General features: G+C 42.0%; 1 protein-coding gene across 1 annotated transcript in view; it reads right to left on the bottom strand.

Annotated features, from left to right (window-relative positions):
• Positions 1-24,321, bottom strand: part of LOC131957903 (uncharacterized) — a 93,622-nt gene that overhangs the window by 41,810 nt on the left and 27,491 nt on the right. The window contains exon 2 of the mRNA XM_059322736.1: positions 18,530-18,932. Within this exon, the coding sequence (XP_059178719.1) occupies positions 18,530-18,593 (64 nt within the window). The 5' untranslated portion in view covers positions 18,594-18,932. The remainder of the gene's footprint in view (positions 1-18,529; positions 18,933-24,321) is intronic.

The raw sequence follows: 24,321 nt of genomic DNA on the forward strand, positions 1-24,321 counted from the left end.
TTCACACGACATTCGATTGGGTTCGTACCGGAAGATGAAAAGTTTATTGGTACACACGACACTTATCTTTACAGTGCGAAATAGTTAATCGGGTAAGTGACAGGATTCAGCTTAGATGAAGGAAAATTTTACAAACTGCATGGCATCATTGAAGAAGGTCCCTGTTCTAATCAACGTAGCCACCACAATGGGCACAACATCCGAATTGATGTACTCGTACAAGTGTTAGTCTAAGTTTAGCCGCGATCAGTAAACAATACAATGGTTTTAGCAGAGGCGAAATAAAAGACGTGTAATAAGTCTTCAGAATTGGTGACACATTCAAAATTCATGGTGAATTTTTACAGAAATGGCTATCTAAAAACAATTCTGGAATTTTTTTTTGTGCCAAAAAAAATTAAACTTTCTTAACAGTCTACACTTATCGCACCACGTGAAGCACGGGGTCTAAACTTGAAAGGTGAAATTTTTTTTTAAAGAATGTTATCCAACTTGTATAGATATTTCATCAAAAGTTGTTTTTTTTAATGAATATGAGAGCTGGATAGATCTGAATAAATTATGCACTATAGACAGGAAGTGTAGCTCGTCTTGATAGATCGCTGGGATTATGGGTAAAATGTCTGCAGTTCATTGTCAAGGGCAGTTCGGATAGCGGGATTAGAGCAAGGACAGGGAGGGGGAGGGAGGGGCGGGGGCATGAAAGAGAGAGCACATGCCTGGAGGGTCTGACGGCGTCAGTCATGACAATGTAGGTTGATCCAGGTGATTGATGGGTGAGATTAGCTGACATTGTCCACACGCAGTCATCTCCCTTTTTTAGGTGGGGGGGGGGGGTAAAAACGGTGGGGTGAGTAGGCGAAGGGGAGTGAGGGTGATGTGGTGGGTGGGAGAGGAAGTGGGACGCGGGTATGTGGGACAGGTTGACGAGGTCACGTGGCTTAGGTTATGACTGAGGGGTGGGGTGGGGGAGGAGCTATGATAATGATACAATGGGCGCCAATATAAAGACAAACAGGAAAATAAAGCATGGATGTAAATAACTTTCTGCCGTCATTAGCGTTAGAGCCAGGATTGAAGTTATGTCACGACTAGGTTTGGGGTTAGGTTTTTAAAAGAGTTCAAATCGTCTCAAACACACACACACACACACACAATTTTGGTAGCAACAATCCCGGCAAGCAATATTTCACCTGGTAAGTTTTACTTGAAACACCGACCGTATGTTCGCACGCCCCCAACATTTTATTTCACCTGATTCGTTTTACTTGAAACACCGACCGTATTTTCTCACGCCCCAAACACTCACAGATGAGCAAAGTCACAATAAACAATTTGCACATGCAAAGCTACGACCATTTTATTCTAACATCATCATATAGCTAAAGATTGGATACATTAAAAACAACAAACGTTTGCCTATGTTAAGGGGGGGGGTTGGTTGCGTGGGAGATAGATTACCTAAGGGGGCGTAAAAAAATAAAAGCTTAAGTGCCCGTCCCTGATAAAAAAAAATGTTCATTTTTGTGTGTAATGTTATCTGGGCAAACAGCGTTCAAGTGGTTCCTCAAGATGGCGGCCGCCGCTTTAAGTAAACCCCGAGTTTTTTGTCCCCGAGTGGCCCACGGATCCTTGAGAGAAAGATGGCGCGCAAGTCTCTCTGACAACTTGATGTTGTCGTTTCTTTACGAGGTTGGCGTGTGACTGACGACTGTCAAATTAAACGCTTAGCTAAAGGTCACCTGACTTTATACCACGTGTCTAAGCCAGCCTATGGGATCGAAGTTAAAAATGCTGGAAAGGGAAATAAAAAAAAACTTCGACATTAAATAATTTTTTTGTGTCGTCACAATCCTAGAGGGAGGGGTCCGTAGTTTTGTGACGCTGTTTTATGAGGGGAGAGGGGGTTCAGTTAGAGTGGCATGACGTAGAAAATGAATTTTAGCCGTTATTTCGCATTTTAGAAAGTAAATCAATCAATAGAAATTGATTTATATAATACTCTTAGTTGATCGAACAATTTTTAAAAATTTTTTTTTTAGAAAGAAATCAATTTAAATTTTAATTTTAATTTTGCGAGTGGTTGTAGACTTTAGCGTGACGTCATTGTGTGTGTGTGTGTGGGGGGGGGGTCTAGCTTCTATAAATAAACACATCTTTCTTTAAGCCTGACCATAACAAGGATGGGCGCCATTGTTTTCTTACGTCAATATAACGTGACGGACACAAAGACATTTCTTCCACTAGAACAACAGCTCTGTGTGGTCCATTCCCTCCCAGTCAGGGTGTGTGGGTGTGTGGCTATACCACATGCGTGTGTGTGCGTGGTTTGGTACAGGTAAGTGTGTGGAGAGGGAGGGGATCCAGTACTTTGTTTTGTTAATAAAACGACACTCCCGAACAAAGTCGAACCCCCCCCCCCCCTAAAACTTGTCCCCCACCACAAGAACAATAGACTAAGTGTTTCTCTCTTTCGTTATTGGCAGCTCCTTGTTTTGTATTAGCCAATCAGATGTACGGATAAATGCCGTATGTATTCAGGTGTTCTACTTCCGGTGTGGGGGTCGTACCTGGCTAACACGTCTCGAGACTCAGGTGTCACCGACATGTGGGAACTCTTGGGAACCGCTGGGAACTGTAGGGAACCGCTTGGAACTGTAGGGAACCGTTTGGAACTGTAGGGAACCGCTTGGAACTGTAGGGAACCACTGGGAATTGTTGGGAACCGCTGTAGGGAACCACGGAGAACTGTTGGGAATTGCTGGGAACTGTAGGGAACTACTAGGAAATATGACGATGTTTTAATATGGTTGTTAGACTTGGTTGTATCGATACGCCATGAGATTGAAATGTGTTTTGGGGGGGGGGGGGGTGGGGGAGTGGTGACACAAAGCTCGAACAAAACAAGTGCTTTATTTGGTTGATAGAAAACTTTAGGTTGGACGTTGGCTGAATCGAGTGAGACCAAAATACTAGAGCACCAAGATCGAATCTCAGTAAGCAGGAGATGTTGTGACGCGACCGAGATTCTAGAGTACCAAGATCGAACCTTGAGCAGTTTGGCTGTAAAGTTAGATTGGTTGGGACATATGGAGTATGGGGGGGGGGGGGGGGGGGTTGTGTCAATCACTGTGTGGGGTAAGGGCTTGAATTGTGTGATTTGAGGGCAACTAGTGGACAGAACGAACTAAAATTAGATTAGCTGTAGATTCGTCGTGGTAATTAGCATGTGGATACTCTCTGGATACTAGTTAAGCCGAGTCGGAGTGTGATTTTTTTATGGAGTGGATTGAAAGCTGGATGCGAGCCGGATGGGAGCTGGACTTGCAGCTGGATCACCAATTAGTTTGTTTTGTTTCAGTAGTGGATAATATCTGAACAGTTAGGAAGAAATACTAGGTAATATCTTGATAATTAAAAAGAGACTGGATAATATCTGGATAGTTAAAAAGTGACTGGGTAATATTTGGATAATTAAAAAGTGACTGGGTAATATTTGGATAATTAAAAAGTGACTGGGTAATATTTGGATAATTAAAAAGTGACTGGGTAATATTTGGATAATTAAAAAGTGACTGGGTAATATTTGGATAATTAAAAAGTGACTGGGTAATATTTGGATAATTAAAAAGTGACTGGGTAATATTTGGATAATTAAAAAGTGACTGGGTAATATTTGGATAATTAAAAAGTGACTGGGTAATATTTGGATAATTAAAAAGTGACTGGGTAATATTTGGATAATTAAAAAGTGACTGGGTAATATTTGGATAATTAAAAAGTGACTGGATAATGTCTGGATAACACAAGACGAATGTGTTTCTGGTAGATGATGGAGTTTGGGCCCGGGGTGGGGTTGGGGGGGGGGGGTGAGGTATAGAGTTCAAGTGACAGACTGCCCGCTGGAAGACGCTGGAAGAGATCGGCAAGATAGGAAACATCAAGGGGAGAGAAACGTGGAATGGAATCTTCATGGGAGAAAACTTTTCGCAGAGGAAACGCGTTAAATTGTTTCTATCTAGTTCCGGTTTGGCCAAGAGAATAAGGGTCCACATAGACCTAAAACTCGCACGAAATTACGGGGGTAAATTATAAAAATTAAAGTTCTAATTAACTCTGGCAGCTGTTTTTCAGTGGTTATTGTACGCGACACTTAAAAAAAAAAAACTAGCATCATCATTTCAAAGTATTAGAGGAAACTTTTGTCTTATCAATTATTTAGCGAATAGATGGACTTTATGTTCACATTTGCCTATATGCCTCCAATAGTTGAGTGCTGTGTTCACATTTGCCTAGATGCCTCCAATAGTTGAGTGGTGTGTTCACATTTGCCTATATACCTCCAATAGTTGAGTGCTGTGATCACATTTGCCTAGATGTCTCCAATATTTGAGTGGTGTGTTCACATTTGCCTATATGCCTCCCAGAGTTGAGTATGGTGTTAACATTTGCCTAGATGCCCCCAAAAGTTAAGTGTTGTGTTCACATTTGCCTATATGCCTCCCAGAGTTGAGTATGGTGTTAACATTTGCCTAGATGCCCCCAAAAGTTAAGTGTTATGTTCACATTTGCCTATATGCCTCCCAGAGTTGAGTATGGTGTTAACATTTGCCTAGATGCCCCCAAAAGTTAAGTGTTGTGTTCACATTTGCCTATATGCCTCCCAGAGTTGAGTATGGTGTTAACATTTGCCTAGATGCCCCCAAAAGTTAAGTGTTATGTTCACATTTGCCTAGATGCCTCCCAGAGTTGAGTATAGTGTTAACATTTGCCTAGATGCCCCCAAAAGTTAAGTGTTGTGTTCACATTTGCCTATATGCCTCCCAGAGTTGAGTATGGTGTTAACATTTGCCTAGATGCCCCCAAAAGTTAAGTGTTGTGTTCACATTTGCCTAGATGCCTCCCAGAGTTGAGTATGGTGTTAACATTTGCCTAGATGCCCCCAAAAGTTAAGTGTTGTGTTCACATTTGCCTAGATGCCTCCCAGAGTTGAGTATGGTGTTAACATTTGCCTAGATGCCCCCAAAAGTTAAGTGTTGTGTTCACATTTGCCTAGATGCCTCCCAGAGTTGAGTATGGTGTTAACATTTGCCTAGATGCCCCCAAAAGTTAAGTGTTGTGTTCACATTTGCCTATATGCCTCCCAGAGTTGAGTATGGTGTTAACATTTGCCTAGATGCCCCCAAAAGTTAAGTGTTATGTTCACATTTGCCTAGATGCCTCCCAGAGTTGAGTATAGTGTTAACATTTGCCTAGATGCCCCCAAAAGTTAAGTGTTGTGTTCACATTTGCCTATATGCCTCCCAGAGTTGAGTATGGTGTTAACATTTGCCTAGATGCCCCCAAAAGTTAAGTGTTGTGTTCACATTTGCCTATATGCCTCCCAGAGTTGAGTATGGTGTTAACATTTGCCTAGATGCCCCCAAAAGTTAAGTGTTGTGTTCACATTTGCCTATATGCCTCCCAGAGTTGAGTATGGTGTTAACATTTGCCTAGATGCCCCCAAAAGTTAAGTGTTGTGTTCACATTTGCCTAGATGCCTCCCAGAGTTGAGTATGGTGTTAACATTTGCCTAGATGCCTCCAATAGTTGAGTGGTGTTTTCACATTTGCCTATATACCTCCAATATTTGAGTGCTGTGTTCACATTTGCCTATATGCCTCCCAGAGTTGAGTATGGTGTTAACATTTGCCTAGATGCCCCCAATAGTTAAGTGTTGTGTTCACATTTGCCTAAATGCCTCCCAGAGTTGAGTATTTCACCAATTCATGACGTCCTAAAAATAGCCGTTCCCCTAGAAGATCGACATCAGCAGGGTTTAATTTATGGCCTTGTTTTAATTAATTTAAGTGCGTTAGTCTAATCTAATAAATCCGTATGTTTAATTACTAAAACTAATCAAGCCTTTAATTAAAATTTAAGCAACTAAGCGGCGGGGATGTATTGATTCGTATTTAATGTTAGTGTTTAGTTTTTACATTATGTTTAGTTTTTGTATGTGTGTGTGTGTTTAGCGTCCTTTCTGTTAGCCTTTGATTTGTAAGTTTATCCTTAGACTGTTGTGTGTAAGCGTTTACCATGTGTATTTGTATTTAACGAGTTTCATGTGGTGTCTAATCACATATTGCGGGTTCAAATATCATTCACACCAAGATGTTGACCAGGACTTTTCAGGCATACCTGAGTTCACTCAGCTAAAATTAGTACATGTCATTAGTTAGCGAGTATACGCTTGTATTATGCTTGAGTAAAAGAGAACACGGGAACTACTGCATCTACCTTATTTCACATCATGATGAAGTTATGGTGTGACAATATTGATTGGCAATAAACTAACTTGGTCATTTAATTATTACGCCCCCCCCCCCCCGTCGTCGTCTCCCCCCCCCCCCCCCCCCCCCGTGTGAATGTGTCACGCCAGTAGGTGCTAGAGTACATTTCAACCACAAACACCTTCAGCCGACGTCTTTAAATCGGTGCTGTCTTTTTTTTTCCACCTCGTAACCTAGCGCTCCCCGAGCGAGCCTCGAGTCACGTGATACCCGCCTTAAATCAGGCGGTGGAGGGCTTGTGTGAGCGCCGACAGCTGGGCCATCTCGACCATTGTTCCCGCCGCTGTACGGGGAACACGGGGAACATGATCCGCAGTCTACAGCCTCCTCCAATATTTATTGTTTTCATTTTATACCCCCCCCCCTCTTTTTACGTTACAGCCCCACCCCCCACCCCCACCTCCAGTCACAGCGCACTTACCTTGGTATAGGTTAAAACAAGAAATTAAGCATATCACTATGTAAGGCAGTCAATATGTAAAACAGTATGTAAGCCGGTGTCAGTATGTAAGCCTGTCAGTAAGTAAGAATGTTATTATGTGGGAATAACATTGTGTTAGAATGTCATTATGTTTACACAACAGTATTTATGCATGTATGTAATTTTGTCAGTATGTAATTTTGTCAGTATATAATTTTGACGGTGTGTAATTTTGTCGGTATGTAAGAATATAGCAGCATGGAATATTGTTAATATGTGAGTATGTCAATATGCGACTATGTCAATATGTGATTATGACATTATCTAACTATGACATTATGTAACTATGACAGTATGTAACTTTGATATTATGTAACTATGACAGTGTGTAACTATGACATTATGTAACGTTAACAGTATGTAACTATGACATTATGTAACTATGACAGTATGTACCTATGACAGTATGTAACTATGACAGTATGTAACTATAACAGTATGTAACTATAACAGTATGTAACTATAACAGTATGTAACTATGACAGTATGTAACTATGTCAGTATGTAACTATGACATTATGTGACTATGACAGTATGTAACTATGACATTATGTAACTATGACAGTGTGTAACTATGACATTATGTAACGATAACAGTATGTAACTATGACATTATGTAACTATGACAGTATGTACCTATGACAGTATGTACCTATAACAGTATGTAACTATGACAGTATGTAACTATAACAGTATGTAACTATAACAGTATGTAACTATAACAGTATGTAACTATGACAGTATGTAACTATGACAGTATGTAACTATGATATTATGTAACTATGTCAGTATGTAACTATGACATTATGTATGCATGCCAGTTGTCCCAACTTCTTCAGTGTTGGGCTAAAGGGCCCTAACTCTCGAGGTCAACCCGACAAAACATCAGTTGACCACAGTGTACTGGGATACATGGGGGGGGGGGGCAGAACAGGAGGTTTGTCGTTTGGTGCAGTTAACAATCCACAAGCATTTAGAATCATGAAGTGCAATAGTTTCTTCTCTAGGTAACACGCTGTGATGATGTGCTACAACGCTGTGATGATGTGCTACAGCACTGAGCTAATGTGCTACAGCACCGTGCTAATGTGCTACAGCACTGTGCTAATGTGCTACAGCACTGTGCTAATGTGCTACAACTATTCTAATGAGGTTTCAACCTGCCCTTGATGACTGGAAAAAACTCTAAGATTTTGACGTCATCCTTCGGAATTGCATATCACGTGGCTGGTTTGTTTTTAGAACTGCCAAAAATAGATTTTTTTCCCTGAATATGACACGTGACTCAACCAGCCAAAAGTTTGGCTAAATAATATGAATAGGGTATATGATGGGCGGGGGGGGGGGGGGGTGAGCTGAGGTTGACAATGAAGAAAAGATTCCTGATTTAATAATAGATTCCATGAAGGATGGAAGGCTTGGAGGAAATAAATTATGGAGGTGTGTCGGAGCTAAAAACAATGGGGGATTAAGGAACGTGGGGGTAAAAAATAAATAAAGGATGGTAGAATGTCTGGAAAAGATGCGAAGGTCGCGGGAAAAGATGGAGGGTGTCGAAAAACAATGGGAGGGTGTCGGAAAAAATTATAACATTGCGGAAAAAGGTCGGCGGAAATGGAAAGTGGGCGAAATCTGGGAAATGATGGGAGAGGTCTAGGACCACGGTAGAAGGCCTGAGAAAATATATTATATAGATCTTTTAGTTTTAGGGTGCTTACAGTAATGTGTCAGACTACAGGTCTATACTATGTTACGATGTCCCTATTCCTCCCTATTCCTCCCGCCACAACCCCCACCCCCACCACAACCCCCACCCCCACACCCTTGAGCTGAAAGCAAATTATTGATGAGCTTTGAAATAGATCAAAGATTAGGAAGAAATTTCATTAGGCACCTACCAGCACTTTAATCTGGCGTCGGTGTGTGGGTCTCGGGAGAGATGGTGGGACTGGGTTGGCGGGGGATGCCGGGACTGGGTTGGCGGGGGATGCCGGGATTGATGATGGGGTAAGGGAGATAATACAACAGGATGGAAGGAGTTGCGTCCCGTAGTGGTGCTAGGGGAGGTGTGGGGGTGGGGTGGAGGTTTTTACAAATTATAGAGAACTGTAGGCAGTGATTGAAGACGTGAAGTTTCGACATGGGGGGGGGGAGAGTAATCACTAGGTACATAGATGTGGCAACAATCATTGAGTACATAGGTACATAGATGGGGCAGAGTCGGTATTAGTCATTAAGACACATACACACTCGTTAGTAAGCTACACTAGTGGTGATACTCACACTCAAATACACATCACACACACACACACACACACACTTCAATAGAGGTTTAGGGACCACTACACTCACACACATCACACACACACACTTTAATAGAGGCTTAGAGACCACTACACTCACACATCTTAAACTCACACAAGTCCACACACTCAGAGATTATAGAATTATACACAGACAGAGTTAGACATTGACACATTTACACACAGACACAGACACACACACTGACAGAAATACACACTGACACAACAACAATCATACTCATTACCTGCAATTTCAATTGTTAGCTGCACTCTCACACACCGTCACACACTCACTGGTCTGCACGTGATCAAACACACACACACACACACACACACACACAAATACACACAAACACACACACAAATACACACACAAACACACACACAAAATACACACAAAAACACGCACATACAAACACATACAAACACACACACACATGCAAACACAAACACACACACACATACACACACAAACAAACACACACAAACACACACACACTCAGACAACCTACAGGTCTACGCGTGGGAAAATGTCCCATACACACCCCTTGAAAGATGGATAGTGATCTAAGTAACACACCACATAGGTGAAGAAGAACCCACTTGTCCCCTCAGTGCAGTGTTAACACGTCCACCTCAAATATTCTCCAACAAATGCCAATCAACTATTGGTTTTTGCCACCTCTATGTTTGGGGCATGAAATTTTAAAACGAAATTAACATATTTCTATTAAGCGGGTCTAATAACTTCTCTCAGCTGCATTTCCTTCCGAGTTACAATTCGTCGTTCTAAAAAACGCGAAACAGTTGTCATGTATTTTTTAGGTTTAAAGATAAAACTCCAGGAGATTGAATAGGGAATGAGACTTTTGATCTTCTGCGAAACTTGGAATGTATTTCTTTTTTCTTCTTCTAACAACGGAGCATCGTTCTTTTCATTTGCCAAGAATTGATTTTTTTTAAAGCAACTTTATGCGAGAAAAAAAATTCTGACCCAAAAAAAATCTATCGCTTGCAAGAGGGCGGGGAAATTGTTTTAGAATCTGATACAGATGCAGAACATTAAGGTCAATAATTGATAGGGTGGGGTTGAGTACTCGCCTGGGTGGGGCGTCATCACAACACAGTCCTGGTCGCCGGTCCCGCCGCATCTCACCAGGGGGCCGGCGCCGGTCCTGGGTGGGGCGCTACATGAAGCAGGCGCCAAAACTTTGGGGCCACCGCTGCTTATTGACGGGCGTGTCTTTCAGTAATTAGCTCTCGGTGATTAATTAAATTTGTACCGTGGACCCCGGATTAGCGGGAGATTTTTGTGATAATTCGATTACCTAATTAAATAATTAAACGGTCGGCCTCCATATGTCCTACGATCACTCAAGGAAGATCCATTCATCCAGCTATCCATAAAGCAAGCCACACGAGCCATTAATTCACCCCACTCAACAGATCACTCATCAGGACAGTAATCGATACCAATCTTTTATAGATCATCAACCCATTACAATCCAGCCACTGAAAAATTAAACATCTATCCATCCGTCCACCCACATTCAAATACATGTGCTAAAAATACATCAGTCCATCTACCTTCATGTATATGTGCTAAAAATACATCAGTCCATCTACCTTCAAATAAATGTGCTAAAAATACATCTATCCAGCCATGAACTATCCAACTCACTCACCAACTATAAACACAACACATCGATCAAAGCACAGATCACCCAACCCATCAACTTATCCATCCATCCATCCATTTGTTTACCAATGCTGGTAAGACTGTTACACGTTACTTATCCTTACCAAAAAAGAACCCCCCGCGCACACACACACACACACACACACACACACACACCGAGTCGCCCTTTTACCGTATAACTTCCAAATATCCAGCCCCCCATTAAAACGTAGTTCCGTGTGAAGTTCATTAATTAAGCACGAGCCAGGATCCACCTCCAGTTTATGACCTATTGTCTCGCGTCCCACAACTTGATCAGCCAGTACATGAAATGGTCCAGTAAGGGAGATAAAACTTGAGGCTTACAAAAAAAAATGGAAAAGGGAGGGAATCGATTTTTTTACATGGCTTTTAAATGTGAAGAACAATTGAAAAATATTTGTTTGATAAAAAAAAACATGGGTAATTTCTTTGGTCCAATAGACCAACTAAAAGTTTTCTTAAGTGTAATGTATGCACGTAGAATAGTGTGTGTATAATCTGAGAGAAGTTTTAAATAACAATCAGCGGTTGGCGGGGAAAGCACAAGAAATTCTAGTTTCTAGAGACGCAGGGAGTTGTTGTTGTGAAATACGAGTGGCGTGTCAGTGACTAATGCAAATTAAAATTTTATTTCAAATCGTGTAATAATAAAAATGAACAAAAATAATGACTGATCTATTTCAGTTCATTCATTAAGGGAAATGAAACCAGATAATACGTATATTTATTGTCATTACCTCCCCTGTAAGATTCTCTTTCTGATAGCTTCCCTTGTCTGGACTAGCGAGAAGAAGTGTTGAGATAAAAAACAATCACTGATCATTAGTTCACTGGCACAGACAGATGTGCAGCAGAGCTGAGATAATTATCCGGATAATTAATACACTCTTTGTTAATTAACAGCCATTTCCGGGGAGAAATGTGTAATCAAATTTAAATGGCGTAGGCAACAATGTCGAGACCTAAACAAACAGAGTGTCAAGGTTAAATATAAAGTAGTGAAACAGTTGCTTGTCTATTGCTGTGAGCGCTGTTTTATTGCTGTAGCTGTTTCAAGCAATAATTCCTTGACCCTGGTGTGAAGGGATAATGTGGTCAGCACTATGACCTTCCGCATGTACAGTGCCTAACGTTAATCAGGTACCCATTAGTACTGAGTGGACTCAGGGAAGCTTACAGATTCGAGTCCAAGATACGAACTGTAGACTTTCGGGTTAGCAGTCGAGCACGCTACCACCCGACCACCCGTTGAGTATATTTTCTCTAAGACTTCCCAGTCTAAAATTGGAAACATGCTGTTGACGTCACTCAAACATGACCTAACTAAATCTGGACAACATGCTGTTGAGGTCACCCAACCATGACAAATCACGTGAACTTTAATTATCATTTTGTGAACCCCGAAACCATACACCAGTTTCTGATAATTAAATTCAATACGAAAGGATGCGCGCGCATATGGCTTCCGTTCTCTTGGACAAAACATGGCCGCGCCGCGCCATATTTCAGACCTTGATTGGTAATGAGGAGATCAAACATGACGTGTGTAATTAATTAGAAAAAACCTGGAGCGTCGGCTGACGTGACATACTTTCTTTCATCATTTGAAATATTTTAAAATCTGAAATCATTTGTGTCGATGTTTTATATCTTCAAACTAACAAGTCCATTCATAGTGAAATGAAAGTCGGATGTTGAATACCACAGGCAGAACATACAATGGTTTCATACACGTCATGTGTATTGGATGTTTTGTCCGTCTACGTTTGGTCCAGGCTCCAGAGAGATGAGTCCGGTTATGTGTGGCCTCGAGAGATGTTTGTCCGGTTATGGCCGGACAAGAGACATTTTGTTTTTGATTAAAATAGTTCGTCTGAAGATAATGAGACATAAATTTTTGTCACAAGTATTTAGTTTTGGTAAATTTGTTAAAAGTAAAGCTATCTGGAGATATTTTCTCAGACCACTGACCCCACCCCTTTCTCTACAGCTAACAGACCACTGACCCCACCCCTTTCTCTACAGCTAACAGACCACTGACCCCCTACCACAGCTAACGACCCACCCCACCCCACCCCCTTTTTTCACCAACTGACAGACCAATGTCCGGCTGGACAAAAGATTGTTCCAGAAAAAGAAACTGTTGGTGTGACACGGGACAAGGGACGACAACCCCGCATGTAACACTAATAGCCGGGCTCACGAGAACAGGGGCGACAATCCAGCGGCTCACAGCGGCTGTTAGTCTCCCCTTGCCATGCATTATTTAGACATGGATAGCGCCCTAGAGATGGAGAGACACGCCGAATTCTGGACAACACATTATATGGGGCCGCATCTCTATATGGGCCCTTACGTTTCGATGTGGGCCAACAAGTTAGATGAGGAGCCATATCTCAATGTGGGCCAACACGATAGATGGGCCAACATCTTTACATGGGCCAATATGTTGATTGACGCCACAGAAAAATATTCCGGATAATGCATTAAATGGGGGCCATCGCGTTAGATCAGGCTACATACCAAATGTGGGCCATCGCTTCAAACGGGCCACAAACTTATATGTGTAGACATGTTTATTTGGGCCACACACCACAAAATGGCTGACACGTTAGACTGAGCTAGGCTCCATCTACTGGTCCACCAGAGTACAGGGTTACCTGCCCGGTACTGCCCTTATAACTCTACAACAATCCGTCACACAGTCCCTTCATATGTCGACACAGGTAAACTCTACTTGCCCTGTCTCGAATGATCTTCAAGTCTGATGGGGTTGTCTTGACATCTGTGCTAACTTACGTTGATAAACTTTACAGTTTTTTTCTACACGCGCAAAGTTTACGGTTGTTTTCGGTAATTAGCTCTGTGTTGTCCTCCCTTTAACTTGGAATCTTCAAAATCTGCGCGAATGACGTCAGACGGTGCCAAAACCTGAATGAGTTCCTTCCTGTCAGATTTTTGCCAGACCCCCCCCCCTCCCAAAAAAAACTAAAGGGATTCCCCAAGGGTTTGATCTCAAACCGCCCGCATACCGCGCATGTCTCTAGCACTGCGGACGTGAGCCGCACGCTCAGTTCAAGGTCATCAGATTACAAGAACCCGGTCACGTGACAGGTCGAGGTGCGCCGGATGCGGGCATTGCATGACGGGTATTTAAAATTTACCACATTGAAAATGCGGGGATGTTCCGGATATGTAAATTTTCAATCCTCCTTTCAAATTAGCCCCACTTCGTTTTGCGGCATATCATAGCATTGAATTCGGATTGGCTTAATGAGCAATGACAAAAAACATGACTAATTTGCATAATTAGATGACCGAAAGCGAATTTTTAAAATCTCGTCAACTTCATAATTCATTTGTAATTGGATATGTGCGCGTGTGATCCATAACACTTGCAAACTGTGACGTGGGGGTATCAGCGGTGACGACATGTCATTTGCAATCTGGCAGATCATCAAATTTAATTAGGAGAAGCCACATTTAAAATTCTAAAATGAAAACTTGATACTTAAGACAATTTTCTAGACGTTTGACAGAAAACAGAGGCGAACATTTTTAAATGATTACACCATCTATTTTTTTAAAGATTCGCGTTCCGATATAGTGCTCACGTTAGTAGAAGTTAAAAAGTTTTGGGTCTTAATTTTTTTTGCAAAATTATATATATATATATATATATATATATATATATATATATATATATATATATATATATATATATATACATGCAATATTATATAGGCTACAAGTATAGCCTTAACGGTGTAGGGATATGCATATCGTACACTAAAATCGTCATCGACACCCCACCCCTTCATTCCTCTGGTTGATAAGGGCATCAAACATCCGTGATACGGCCAGTGCCCACCACACCCCGTGATTGGGCCTCAACACACCCCAGTGATAAGGACCCACCCTGTGATACAACCCCACCCCGGGCACACGGCCCCACCCTGGTGATACAGTCCGACCATACCCCGTGATATGGCCCCACCCCGGGCACACGGCCCTACTGATCAGTGTATTTTCCGTGTCTCCCACCAAGCCGGATCGCCTTTAACAAGCCGGTTCTCTCAAACCACTCGCCGGTCGTCGCCGTGCCGGCAGTTCGAACGTCGTTTATCACGACCCTGTCCGGCCGGCCTGTCTGTGAAAGCGATAGCGGCCCCGGGTTGAAGGGTTAAGTGTGTAGTTTTAGTTCCTGCTGTCACAGACTCTAATCTTGCAGCGAGCTTACTTAGGTAGGTGCCGTCACCCCCCCCCCCCCTCCTTCCTTTCTAACGGCAAGTGGAGGGGTGGGGCGACATATCATAGTATTGATGTTTTTTTTATTGCTGTAAGTTTACAAGATAAAGGCAAGGAAATTGTCTAGCCTTTTTGTGCATGAGAAAAAATATAAACTCGGTCATTTGTCGTGATGGCCCAATACATCTGTGTTATTCTTAGTGCGAAAAAGCATATATATATATATATATATATATATATATATATATATATATATATATATATATATATATATATATATATATATATATATATATATATATATAGGCCTACATATAGTTTATCAAGTCATTAAGCATCCTATAATACATTCGATCTCCCAGCGCCCGATATCTTGACTACAAGGAAGCTTCTAGATTAAAAATATCACCACGTTTTTACCGATAAATCACCAGCCTATATTCAATTATCCGGGTGGGCAAGTTGCTTCCATAAGCAAACATCAAATTGTTTGATGTTAGCGACATCGGATCGTAATATTAGAACTTGTGCCGGAGTCACGCCCATTTAATCAATCGCCCACCGGAAATTCAATTCATTGCCCCATCGGTTTTCTGATAGTTGATCTAGTAATGAGCTTATAATATAGATTGGCTGAATCTACACACTCAGAAAATAAACATAAAATACACATAAAATACACATAAAATAAACGTAAAATACACATAAAATACACATTCAATTTTGTTCGCGAAAATTGGAGTTAAGATTTGAAAACTTTTGAGAACTGACGAGACAAAATCACGCGATATGTAAGTTTAGTCTCCGAGATGACGCGAGAATCTGCGATAACAATTGCTGAAATCAAGTTCAGATGAGATGTACTCAGCTGCCCAGATACAAGTGACGTCACTCACAAAACCTGTGGACTGACGGTTGGATGACGTCACTCACTGGGGACTGACGGTTGGGTGACGTCAAACTTAACATTCCCTATCTCCAGGTTTCGAGATAGCTGTCCGAAATCGAGACTTTCGGGTTATAAATCTAGTACTCTACCGTACGACCACGCCGTCCCATGATGTGCTTGATTAATAAAATAAGTGAAACTGTTGGGGTATGGTAACCTGTACGAAACAATGGCATACTGATGACTTGACGATGACATAACGATAACATCTGTTGACATGCCTGATGACATGCCTGATGACATGCTGCTAATGAACAACGTAGTCAACACTTTCGTGTCGTCACTAGTGACCTATCGGCCATGATGAACTATCAGCCCTGATGACCAATCGGCCCTGATGACCTATCGGCCCTGATGACCTATCGGCCATGATGACCTATCAACACTAAAGACCTAAAGTAATGATGACCTAACAACAGTGGTAAACTGATGCGAGTGGACGGTAAAAGTAAAACGACGACCTGGTATGCTTACTTCTGGCAGACGAAGACACGACGACAAACAAGCCTGGGGGGGGGGGGGGAGAGGAGAGAGGGAGCTACTGTTTAAGTTTACATAACTCGTTAGAGTCGAGGCAAGGGCCGCAAGCCACTATCGTACTGACATAAAGGGCCGCAAGCCACTATCGTACTGACATAAAGGGCCGCAAGCCACTATCGTACTGACATTTGACTGGGGGAAGAATTTAAAGGACCTCCAAAGATGTGGTGGACAGGAAAGTAATTAGTCGAGAGTAATTAGTCGTTTAATGAGCATAAATGTCTGGAGTGAATGGTTTACATTGGGGGTCTGAGATGGGGGTGGGGGGGGGGGGGGTACTTTTGACTGGTTGGAATTTTGACATCTTCCACCAAAAGTGTGGTTAAAGTGGTGACATCTTCCACCAAAAGTGAAGACTGGGAGCAGAGAAGAGACACGTTACACAGACAAAGGAGTGGCAAGGCTGCTGTTTGAAGATTTTGTAAGATTTTACCGATGTCGGTAAATATTTCATAGAATTGACAAATGTCATGATTGTATGACCGTAGGCAGAAAATAACGACAAATGTCATGGTTATCATGGTAGGCAAACAGCTGACAGCAAAAGTCATGATTGTGTGACGGTGGACAGACAAATGACAGCAAATGTCATGACGGCAAGCCGATATTTGCATTGTATTTTTCAATGGTATTACAGTGATATCCAACCTATTTAGCATAATAACAGTGGTTCGGTTATGTGCTGTCTGGGAGGAGGGGGGGGTGAGGGGGTTATGAGCAAACACATACATTAAAATATTCTACCACACTGCAGATGTTGGACCATAGTAGTGACGTCATGGAGTGGTGTGGTCAGAGAGTGAAACTTGCTTATCTTTCTTGTCTATCCCATTGACACGTGCGCAGGATTTGAACCTGGATCACGGATTAAAGACACACGGATTAAAGACACACGGATTAAAGACACGGATTCTTTCTTTAAAGATCGAATCCTTGAGGTGAATGTCTTGAACCACGCCGAGAGTGCACACGGTCTTTAGCAGAAGGGTTTCCTTGTTTGAAGTTTTGGGGAGCACTTAGTGAGAGGTACACGTTGAGGGGGTATGGTTGGTGGGGGTGGGGATGAAATAGGTGGGGTTGGGGGAATGAATGAAGTGGGGTTGTGGGGGGGGGGTAATTAGGTGAGGGGGTTGGAATAGGTGGGGGGTATAATAGATGTAGGTGCAAGGGGATGAAAGAGTGAGGGGGTAAATAGGTGGGGGTTTAGGGATGAAATAGTTGGGGTGGGGAGATGGAATAGGTGGGGTGAGGCTTGTCTGTGTGATCTTGCTAACAAAACTCGGTGATATCCAGAAAGTCATGTGCTAAAACTGGTTAGACGCCGCGTCATAACTTAGGGCACATTAAAAGACTCCGCAATTGAAACCGTCAAATAAATGAAGTGGAGGGTTGAAATGAGTTTTTATTTTATTATCTAAACAGGCGACGTCAGATATCAAATAAGACGGGGAAGTAGGGGGGTGAGGGGGGAGGGGTAGAAGGGAGTGAGGGAGGGGGGGCTGTATAATAAACTTGGTAGTGCCCGGATGTTGTCAGCTATCTAGACACGTGATCTATCCATCACGTGGGACGAGTTATGGTGAACAGGTGGGTCAGTGTCAGATACTGCTGGGGTTGTCACAGGGATGGGGGTGGTAGAGGTGGGGGTGTTAAAGGGGGGGGGGGCTACAGGTGGGTGGGTAGTACATGTATGTGGGGGTGGTGGTACAGGTGGATGGGGGTGGTACAGGTAGGAGAGGGTGGAACATGTATGTGGGGGTGGTTCAGGTGGTGGGGGTACAGGTGGGTGGGATGGGAAATGGGGGTTGGCTAATACAGAGGATTGGGGGTACAAATGGTGGTACAGGGGTAAGGTCTCTCAAATGTGTGTGGGAGGTGGTCATGTGATCTCAGAGCTTGAGAAAATGTTTGTGTTAGCTCAGAGAGCGGGAGTTGAAAGAAGTTGTGGTGACTTACCCCACGCCAGCAGAGCGCCCACGATACACCACGCCCGCGAGGTAATCCAACTCAAGGAAAACATTGTTTGTCTGAAGGTACAGTCAACATTTTACGTAAACAAATCACAAAGGGAAACCACTGCCGCCACAAGTCGTCAAACACCGGACAGTGCCTACGTTGTGCGCATGACAGCGGGTTTTGAGGATGTGACGTAGAACAGGCCTGTTTTTTGGGGTCCGAACAGCTACATGAAGCCCTGGCCTGTTCGTTAGTTTGGACAGATAGTCCTAGGCTGTTTGTGGGGATTCGAACAGCGCTACATATCCGCAGGTACCAACCAGCTGACAGAAGAGATGGCTGGAGTTCTGGAGTTTCCAGCTACCAGAACGTGTGGCTCTCAAATTTTGTCACCGGAACACGTCTAAAGAAAAGGAAAAAAATTAAAATATTTGTTATTAATTATTTAAGGAAAACATTTCAAGCAAATTGAAACTTTTATTATGTAGACCTAACTGCTTAATAATATATGCTAATCATAAAATGTCAAGTAAAAAGTTTAAATATACAGATGTATGATGTTTATAAGCCTAAGTTAATACTAAATTGTTTCACATCGTAAACAAATGCGTATATATATATATATATATATATATATATATATATATATATATATATATAGGTTTAAGCTATGAAAAGATATGTTAAACGCTGCTGTATCTATCGAAGACGAATAATTAGTGAAGAAGACAGATATATTTCTACTTACACAGTTATTGTCTTAAACTCGGACCTTTCTTAAAGCCCAAACACACGGGCGCACGACGCGACAGGGACCTAAGTCAACAGCCCTCCCTGACATTTACGGCCCACCAGCCCGTAAACCTAAGCCAACAAAACCGGTACCTTTCGCGGGATTCCGCCGGGGCCTTGTTGCGCGCTTCGTGCGCAAACTGCGGGATTACCCGATTATGATTGCGTTGACAAGGCGAGCCCGGTGTATCCGCACGGCGAGGTACTTAGAGTTTTAAGACAAAATAATCGCCGGCAAACACTCGAGGATCGCAGCCCACGGAAATGTTATCGCAGGGCAGGAACGATAACTCCATTAAAATAGTTTCGTCACCAAGGGCAGTAAGCACTTGACATTTGATCAGCTATCTAAAGTATTGCATAAATCAATGGTTGTTTTCAGAATCGCATATCAGAAATATGTTTTTTTAATGTTATGCAAACATTATTTTTTTTAATTTATTTTTAAAGTAAAATATTATGACGTTGAGAAGGGTTGAGTATTTAATTTATAGAGGAGATCGAAGGGGTGTGTGTGTGGGGGGGGGAGGGGGGCAGAAAAATAGGAGTGGTTATGTGGAGGTCAACAAATAATTGAAAGGGAGACTCAGACGGGAGGATAAGAGAACTTTCAGACTAATATGCGAGGTTGGGGGGGCAATATATAAGTAGTGTATAATACGTGAGCGGGAGGGGGGGGGGCAATATATAAGTGGTATTTAATATGCGAGGGGGGGGGCAAATTATTAGTAGTATATAGAAGCGGATGAGTGTGGGAGTGAACGTGCCATATAGACACTCAAACCCCCACCCCACCCCCCGTCTCTCAGCTAATCGCGTCCTGTCTCTGGCCAGATAATCCACTTAAGCACCAGACGGCTGACCTAATTGTCATTAACGTTAACTCCACGCAATGGGATCCTGGCTTACAAGTCAGTCGAAACATTCTGGAAGTTTCCTCAAAACTCGGCCCCTGGGGAAATCTACTGGCTGCTGCCACACACAGCTCTGGGCCAAGGTAGATTGGGGGCCATCTAGTGGGGGCGGTTAGTGGGCCATTTGGTGGGGGGATGTGGGCCATCTTGGGGAAGGGTTAGTGGGCCAGTTGGCCAAATGGTGTAGGCATTTAGTGGGCCAGTTGTTCTTATTGTGTAGGCATTTAGTGGGCCAGTTGGTAGGGCGGTTAGTGGCCCATTTTGGGGAAGGGTTAGTGGGACATCGGGGGGAGGGGGGGGGAAGGAGGTTAGTGGGCCAGTTGGCCATCTGATGAGGGGCCATTTGGTTGAACAGACTTTCATCCAAAATAGTCATGTCGCATGCCACAGCAACCAAATAAATACATTCGAATTCTGCTCACTGTTTTGCTTTTTTTTTCTCAACTTCCCATGAATCAAATGACAACCCAACTCTCACAAATCACCTGATATCATCCCAATATCCACGACTTACGTGACAATCAATTTCCCACAAACCATGTGAAAATAATTTTTTTCACAAATCACGCACAATCAAGTTCCCACGGGTCACGTAACAATCAAGTTCCCACGTTTGTTACATCAGTGTACACTATTTCCCCACGTTTCACACAATCGGGTTCCAATCGTCTTTAGCGTGAACATGCTCACGTGAATGTCGCCGCTCACCCCCCCCCCCCCCCACCCCCAACTCTCCATTGATGTTGAAGAAACATGGACGCTCATCAATTAATTATAATTATATTCTTCATATTTATTTTTATGGACACATTTCCCGTGTCAATGTCAAGATTGATCAGAACAAAACATTTAAAAAATTGTTTTCATATTTGATTTCTTTTGTTGCTCCTAAAAAATAAATATGGCAGTCTCATTTATCAGATGGGGTTTTTCTTAGGTTGAAAGATGATTTTTTTTTTCTGTTAAAGGGGGACAATTTAAAGGACATGGCATGATCTGCCTTTACTGTGTTGTTACATGTTCTGTATGTTGGGTATATTTAGACCCGTACTTCGTGGTCTAAATGTCAACAAACACGACAACACGAACATTAACTATTCAGTAGTTCTTGCCTTCTCTCCTTTTTGTTTCTGTGGCCTTCTTCTATACTTCATTTTGTCCCTTTTGTTTTATTTTTCCCCTTATTAATCAAGCTTTGAGAGAGATTAACAGTTTAATATCTTCCGACAATGGGCCAAGATGGCGGCTTATGATGTCATCGGGGCGGCAAAAAGTGGTCACGTGAGATCACATGACCTCGTGAGGTGAGAGTTATCTTCCCCTAGTCTTGGGTCGGGTTGCCATAGCTGTTGATTGACAAAATATTTTCAGGAATCTATTACGTGACGTGATTTTATCCATCACGTATTTAGTATATTCTTACATTTAGCTGAGCAGCCATGCGCACTCATTAATTAGTTATTTTAACTAATTAAACTTGTACTGGCGTTAAAATAAATTATCTTAATAAAGAAATAATGTCTGAAAGTCTCGTGTAGACAGACAACAGCAAACTGCTTCATCTTTCGTTGGATCCTACACAGACATTTTTTGTCTTCGGCAGACAAATTTATTCTCGCCTGTACCTCGGCTAGATTGAAAAGTTAATTTGTCGCTGGGAAATGCATGTCGGTATAGATGTCGTTTTTTGTTCTATCGCGCGCATGTGCAGCAATGTAGGCCAATCGAGATTCTCAAATCTGCCCAATAAATTGATCTAATTGCGAATTTCGAGGCGTCGGTGGGGTGGGGGAGGGGTCGTAGCTGGATTCTCGGGGAAGGGGTCTTACCTCGATATTGAGGGTAGGAGATAGGGAGGGGAAGGGGTGAATATATATATATATATATATATATATATATATATATATATATATATATATATATATATATATGTGTGTCTGTGTTTGTGTCTATGTATGTGTATATGCGCGCTTTTATGTATGTGATTGTGTACTTGTTCCTAGCATTATACGTAAAATGAATAATGTAGAAAAAAGACAAAGCAACCAGTCACCATTGTATATGGCTATATCTGTCATTCTTTGAATGATAGTCCTGCGCCAAGGGAAGATAATCCCACGTCTCATATAAGCATACAGAATACCGCGCAAAGGGAGGTGAATCACACTCGCGGGTTTACCTCATTACTCTGATTCTTAATGCAAACAAGGTTATGGCCCTTCGGCAAATATCGTTGGTCAGATTAGCAGTTCACCTTGACCCACATAATTATGATTTCCACATTAGTGCCGTGGAAGAGGGGGAAGGGGGGGGGTACGGTCATGCCACCTGAAGGGCCGTCAAAGCTGGTGATGACCACTGTGACGTGTTTAGCAGACGCTCATTAGTGGCTAATTTATGGAGGGGCAGTCTCGCCAGTCTGTTGGCCGGTCATATACGACACGATGTTATATATCTATATAGATAGGCTATAAATATATAGGCTATATGTAGGCTTATATATATATATATATATATATATATATATATATATATATATATATATATATATATATACTAATATATAAAAGACCTTGTGCGCACTTCTTTCTATCTGTCTCTCTCTTGGTCCGCAAAATATTTTCACGGCTTTGATATCAGTATCTTCGGCGATATATGGAGAACTTGATACGGACTTTTGTTAAAAATAATATGCTGGATGTTTTAAAGGTATAAACTGAATTTTATTTAAAGAAGGAAAATAAAAATAAATGCATATTCAAATGTAAAAAAACACGTTTGATTATACAACTGGAAAAGTGTTTATAGTAGTGACAAGAACGCAAAAAAAACAATGACGTCACATATCACAAGGTTAAACTACGGAAAGTATAAGAACATAAAACTAATGGCGTCATCTTCCAATTTTAGAATATGAAGAAATGAACTATTTCGTACAAATTTGATTTAGATCTATAGATCTACTTATCAAGACATACACTATGAAATGTATAAAATTTTCTAGGCCTAATATAATACAAATTACTTTAAAAACCAACATAAATACCATTGAACAGCCAGGTTTTTAACGGAATCATTTAAGTCTTTTAATCAGTGTGCCTATAATATGGTGTTGTGTTGATTAATAATGTATACAATTTGGTTTTTGTAATAAGTATTGGTAGCCTTTGTTATTTTAAATGTGCCCTAATTTTAGCTATTTCGATATTTCTTTTATTTTAAATGTGCCGGATTTTTAGCTTTTTAGTTTTTTCTTTGCTTTGTCACTCATATCTCAATGTATAATGTTGCGTTTTGGCCAATAACCATTTTATAAATTATTTTTTTCCAAAACGTATAACATTAAAAATATATAGGCCTATAATTCCCGTGTAACGGGTACCGACGGCTAGTATATATATAATGGAGTTGAGCGTTAACTAGGCAGCAGTAATCGCTCCCCTAGCCCACCACTCCACACACAACAGCTAGACAAATATTGAATATTCCCGGACCAGCTGACGTGGGACGTCGTACCTAGTTATCCGTCAGGCCATCCCACCCGGGCCACTCACTAATCCACACATCCCACACACGAACCCACACAAACCCCACACAAACCCCACACAAACCCCACACGACCCCCAGTAGGAACGATACCCGATACGGTCGCTCAAACAAGCCACTATTCAACAAACTAACCGGCGAATCAATGCCACATGACCGTTCACAAATAATTACCTTTTTTTACGTAACCATAACTCCCCCCCCCACCCACCCTCCCCAAATCTGCAGATCACGTGGGTTGCTATAGGAATCGAAGACATATTTTAAATATCGCCGTGACATTGTGTACTTATTTTTGACATCTCACACTTAGACAGATGCCGTGAAAATGTCAAGTCTAGAGTGGTCTAATATTGACCCGACTTGTGGAGGGCTTTTACATCCACGTTCATATTTCGGTGAGTCAGTCAGGGACAGTGACGCCATGAGTTATCAGGGACTGTGACGCCATGAGTCAGCCGGGGACTGTGACGCCATGAGTCAGGGACTGTGACGCCATGAGTTATCAGGGACTGTGACGCCATGAGTCAGTCAGGGACT

The sequence above is a fragment of the Physella acuta genome, unplaced genomic scaffold (genome assembly GCF_028476545.2).
Source record: "Physella acuta isolate Inbredline_101_S28 unplaced genomic scaffold, ASM2847654v3 ptg000082l, whole genome shotgun sequence".
NCBI lineage: Eukaryota > Metazoa > Mollusca > Gastropoda > Physidae > Physella > Physella acuta.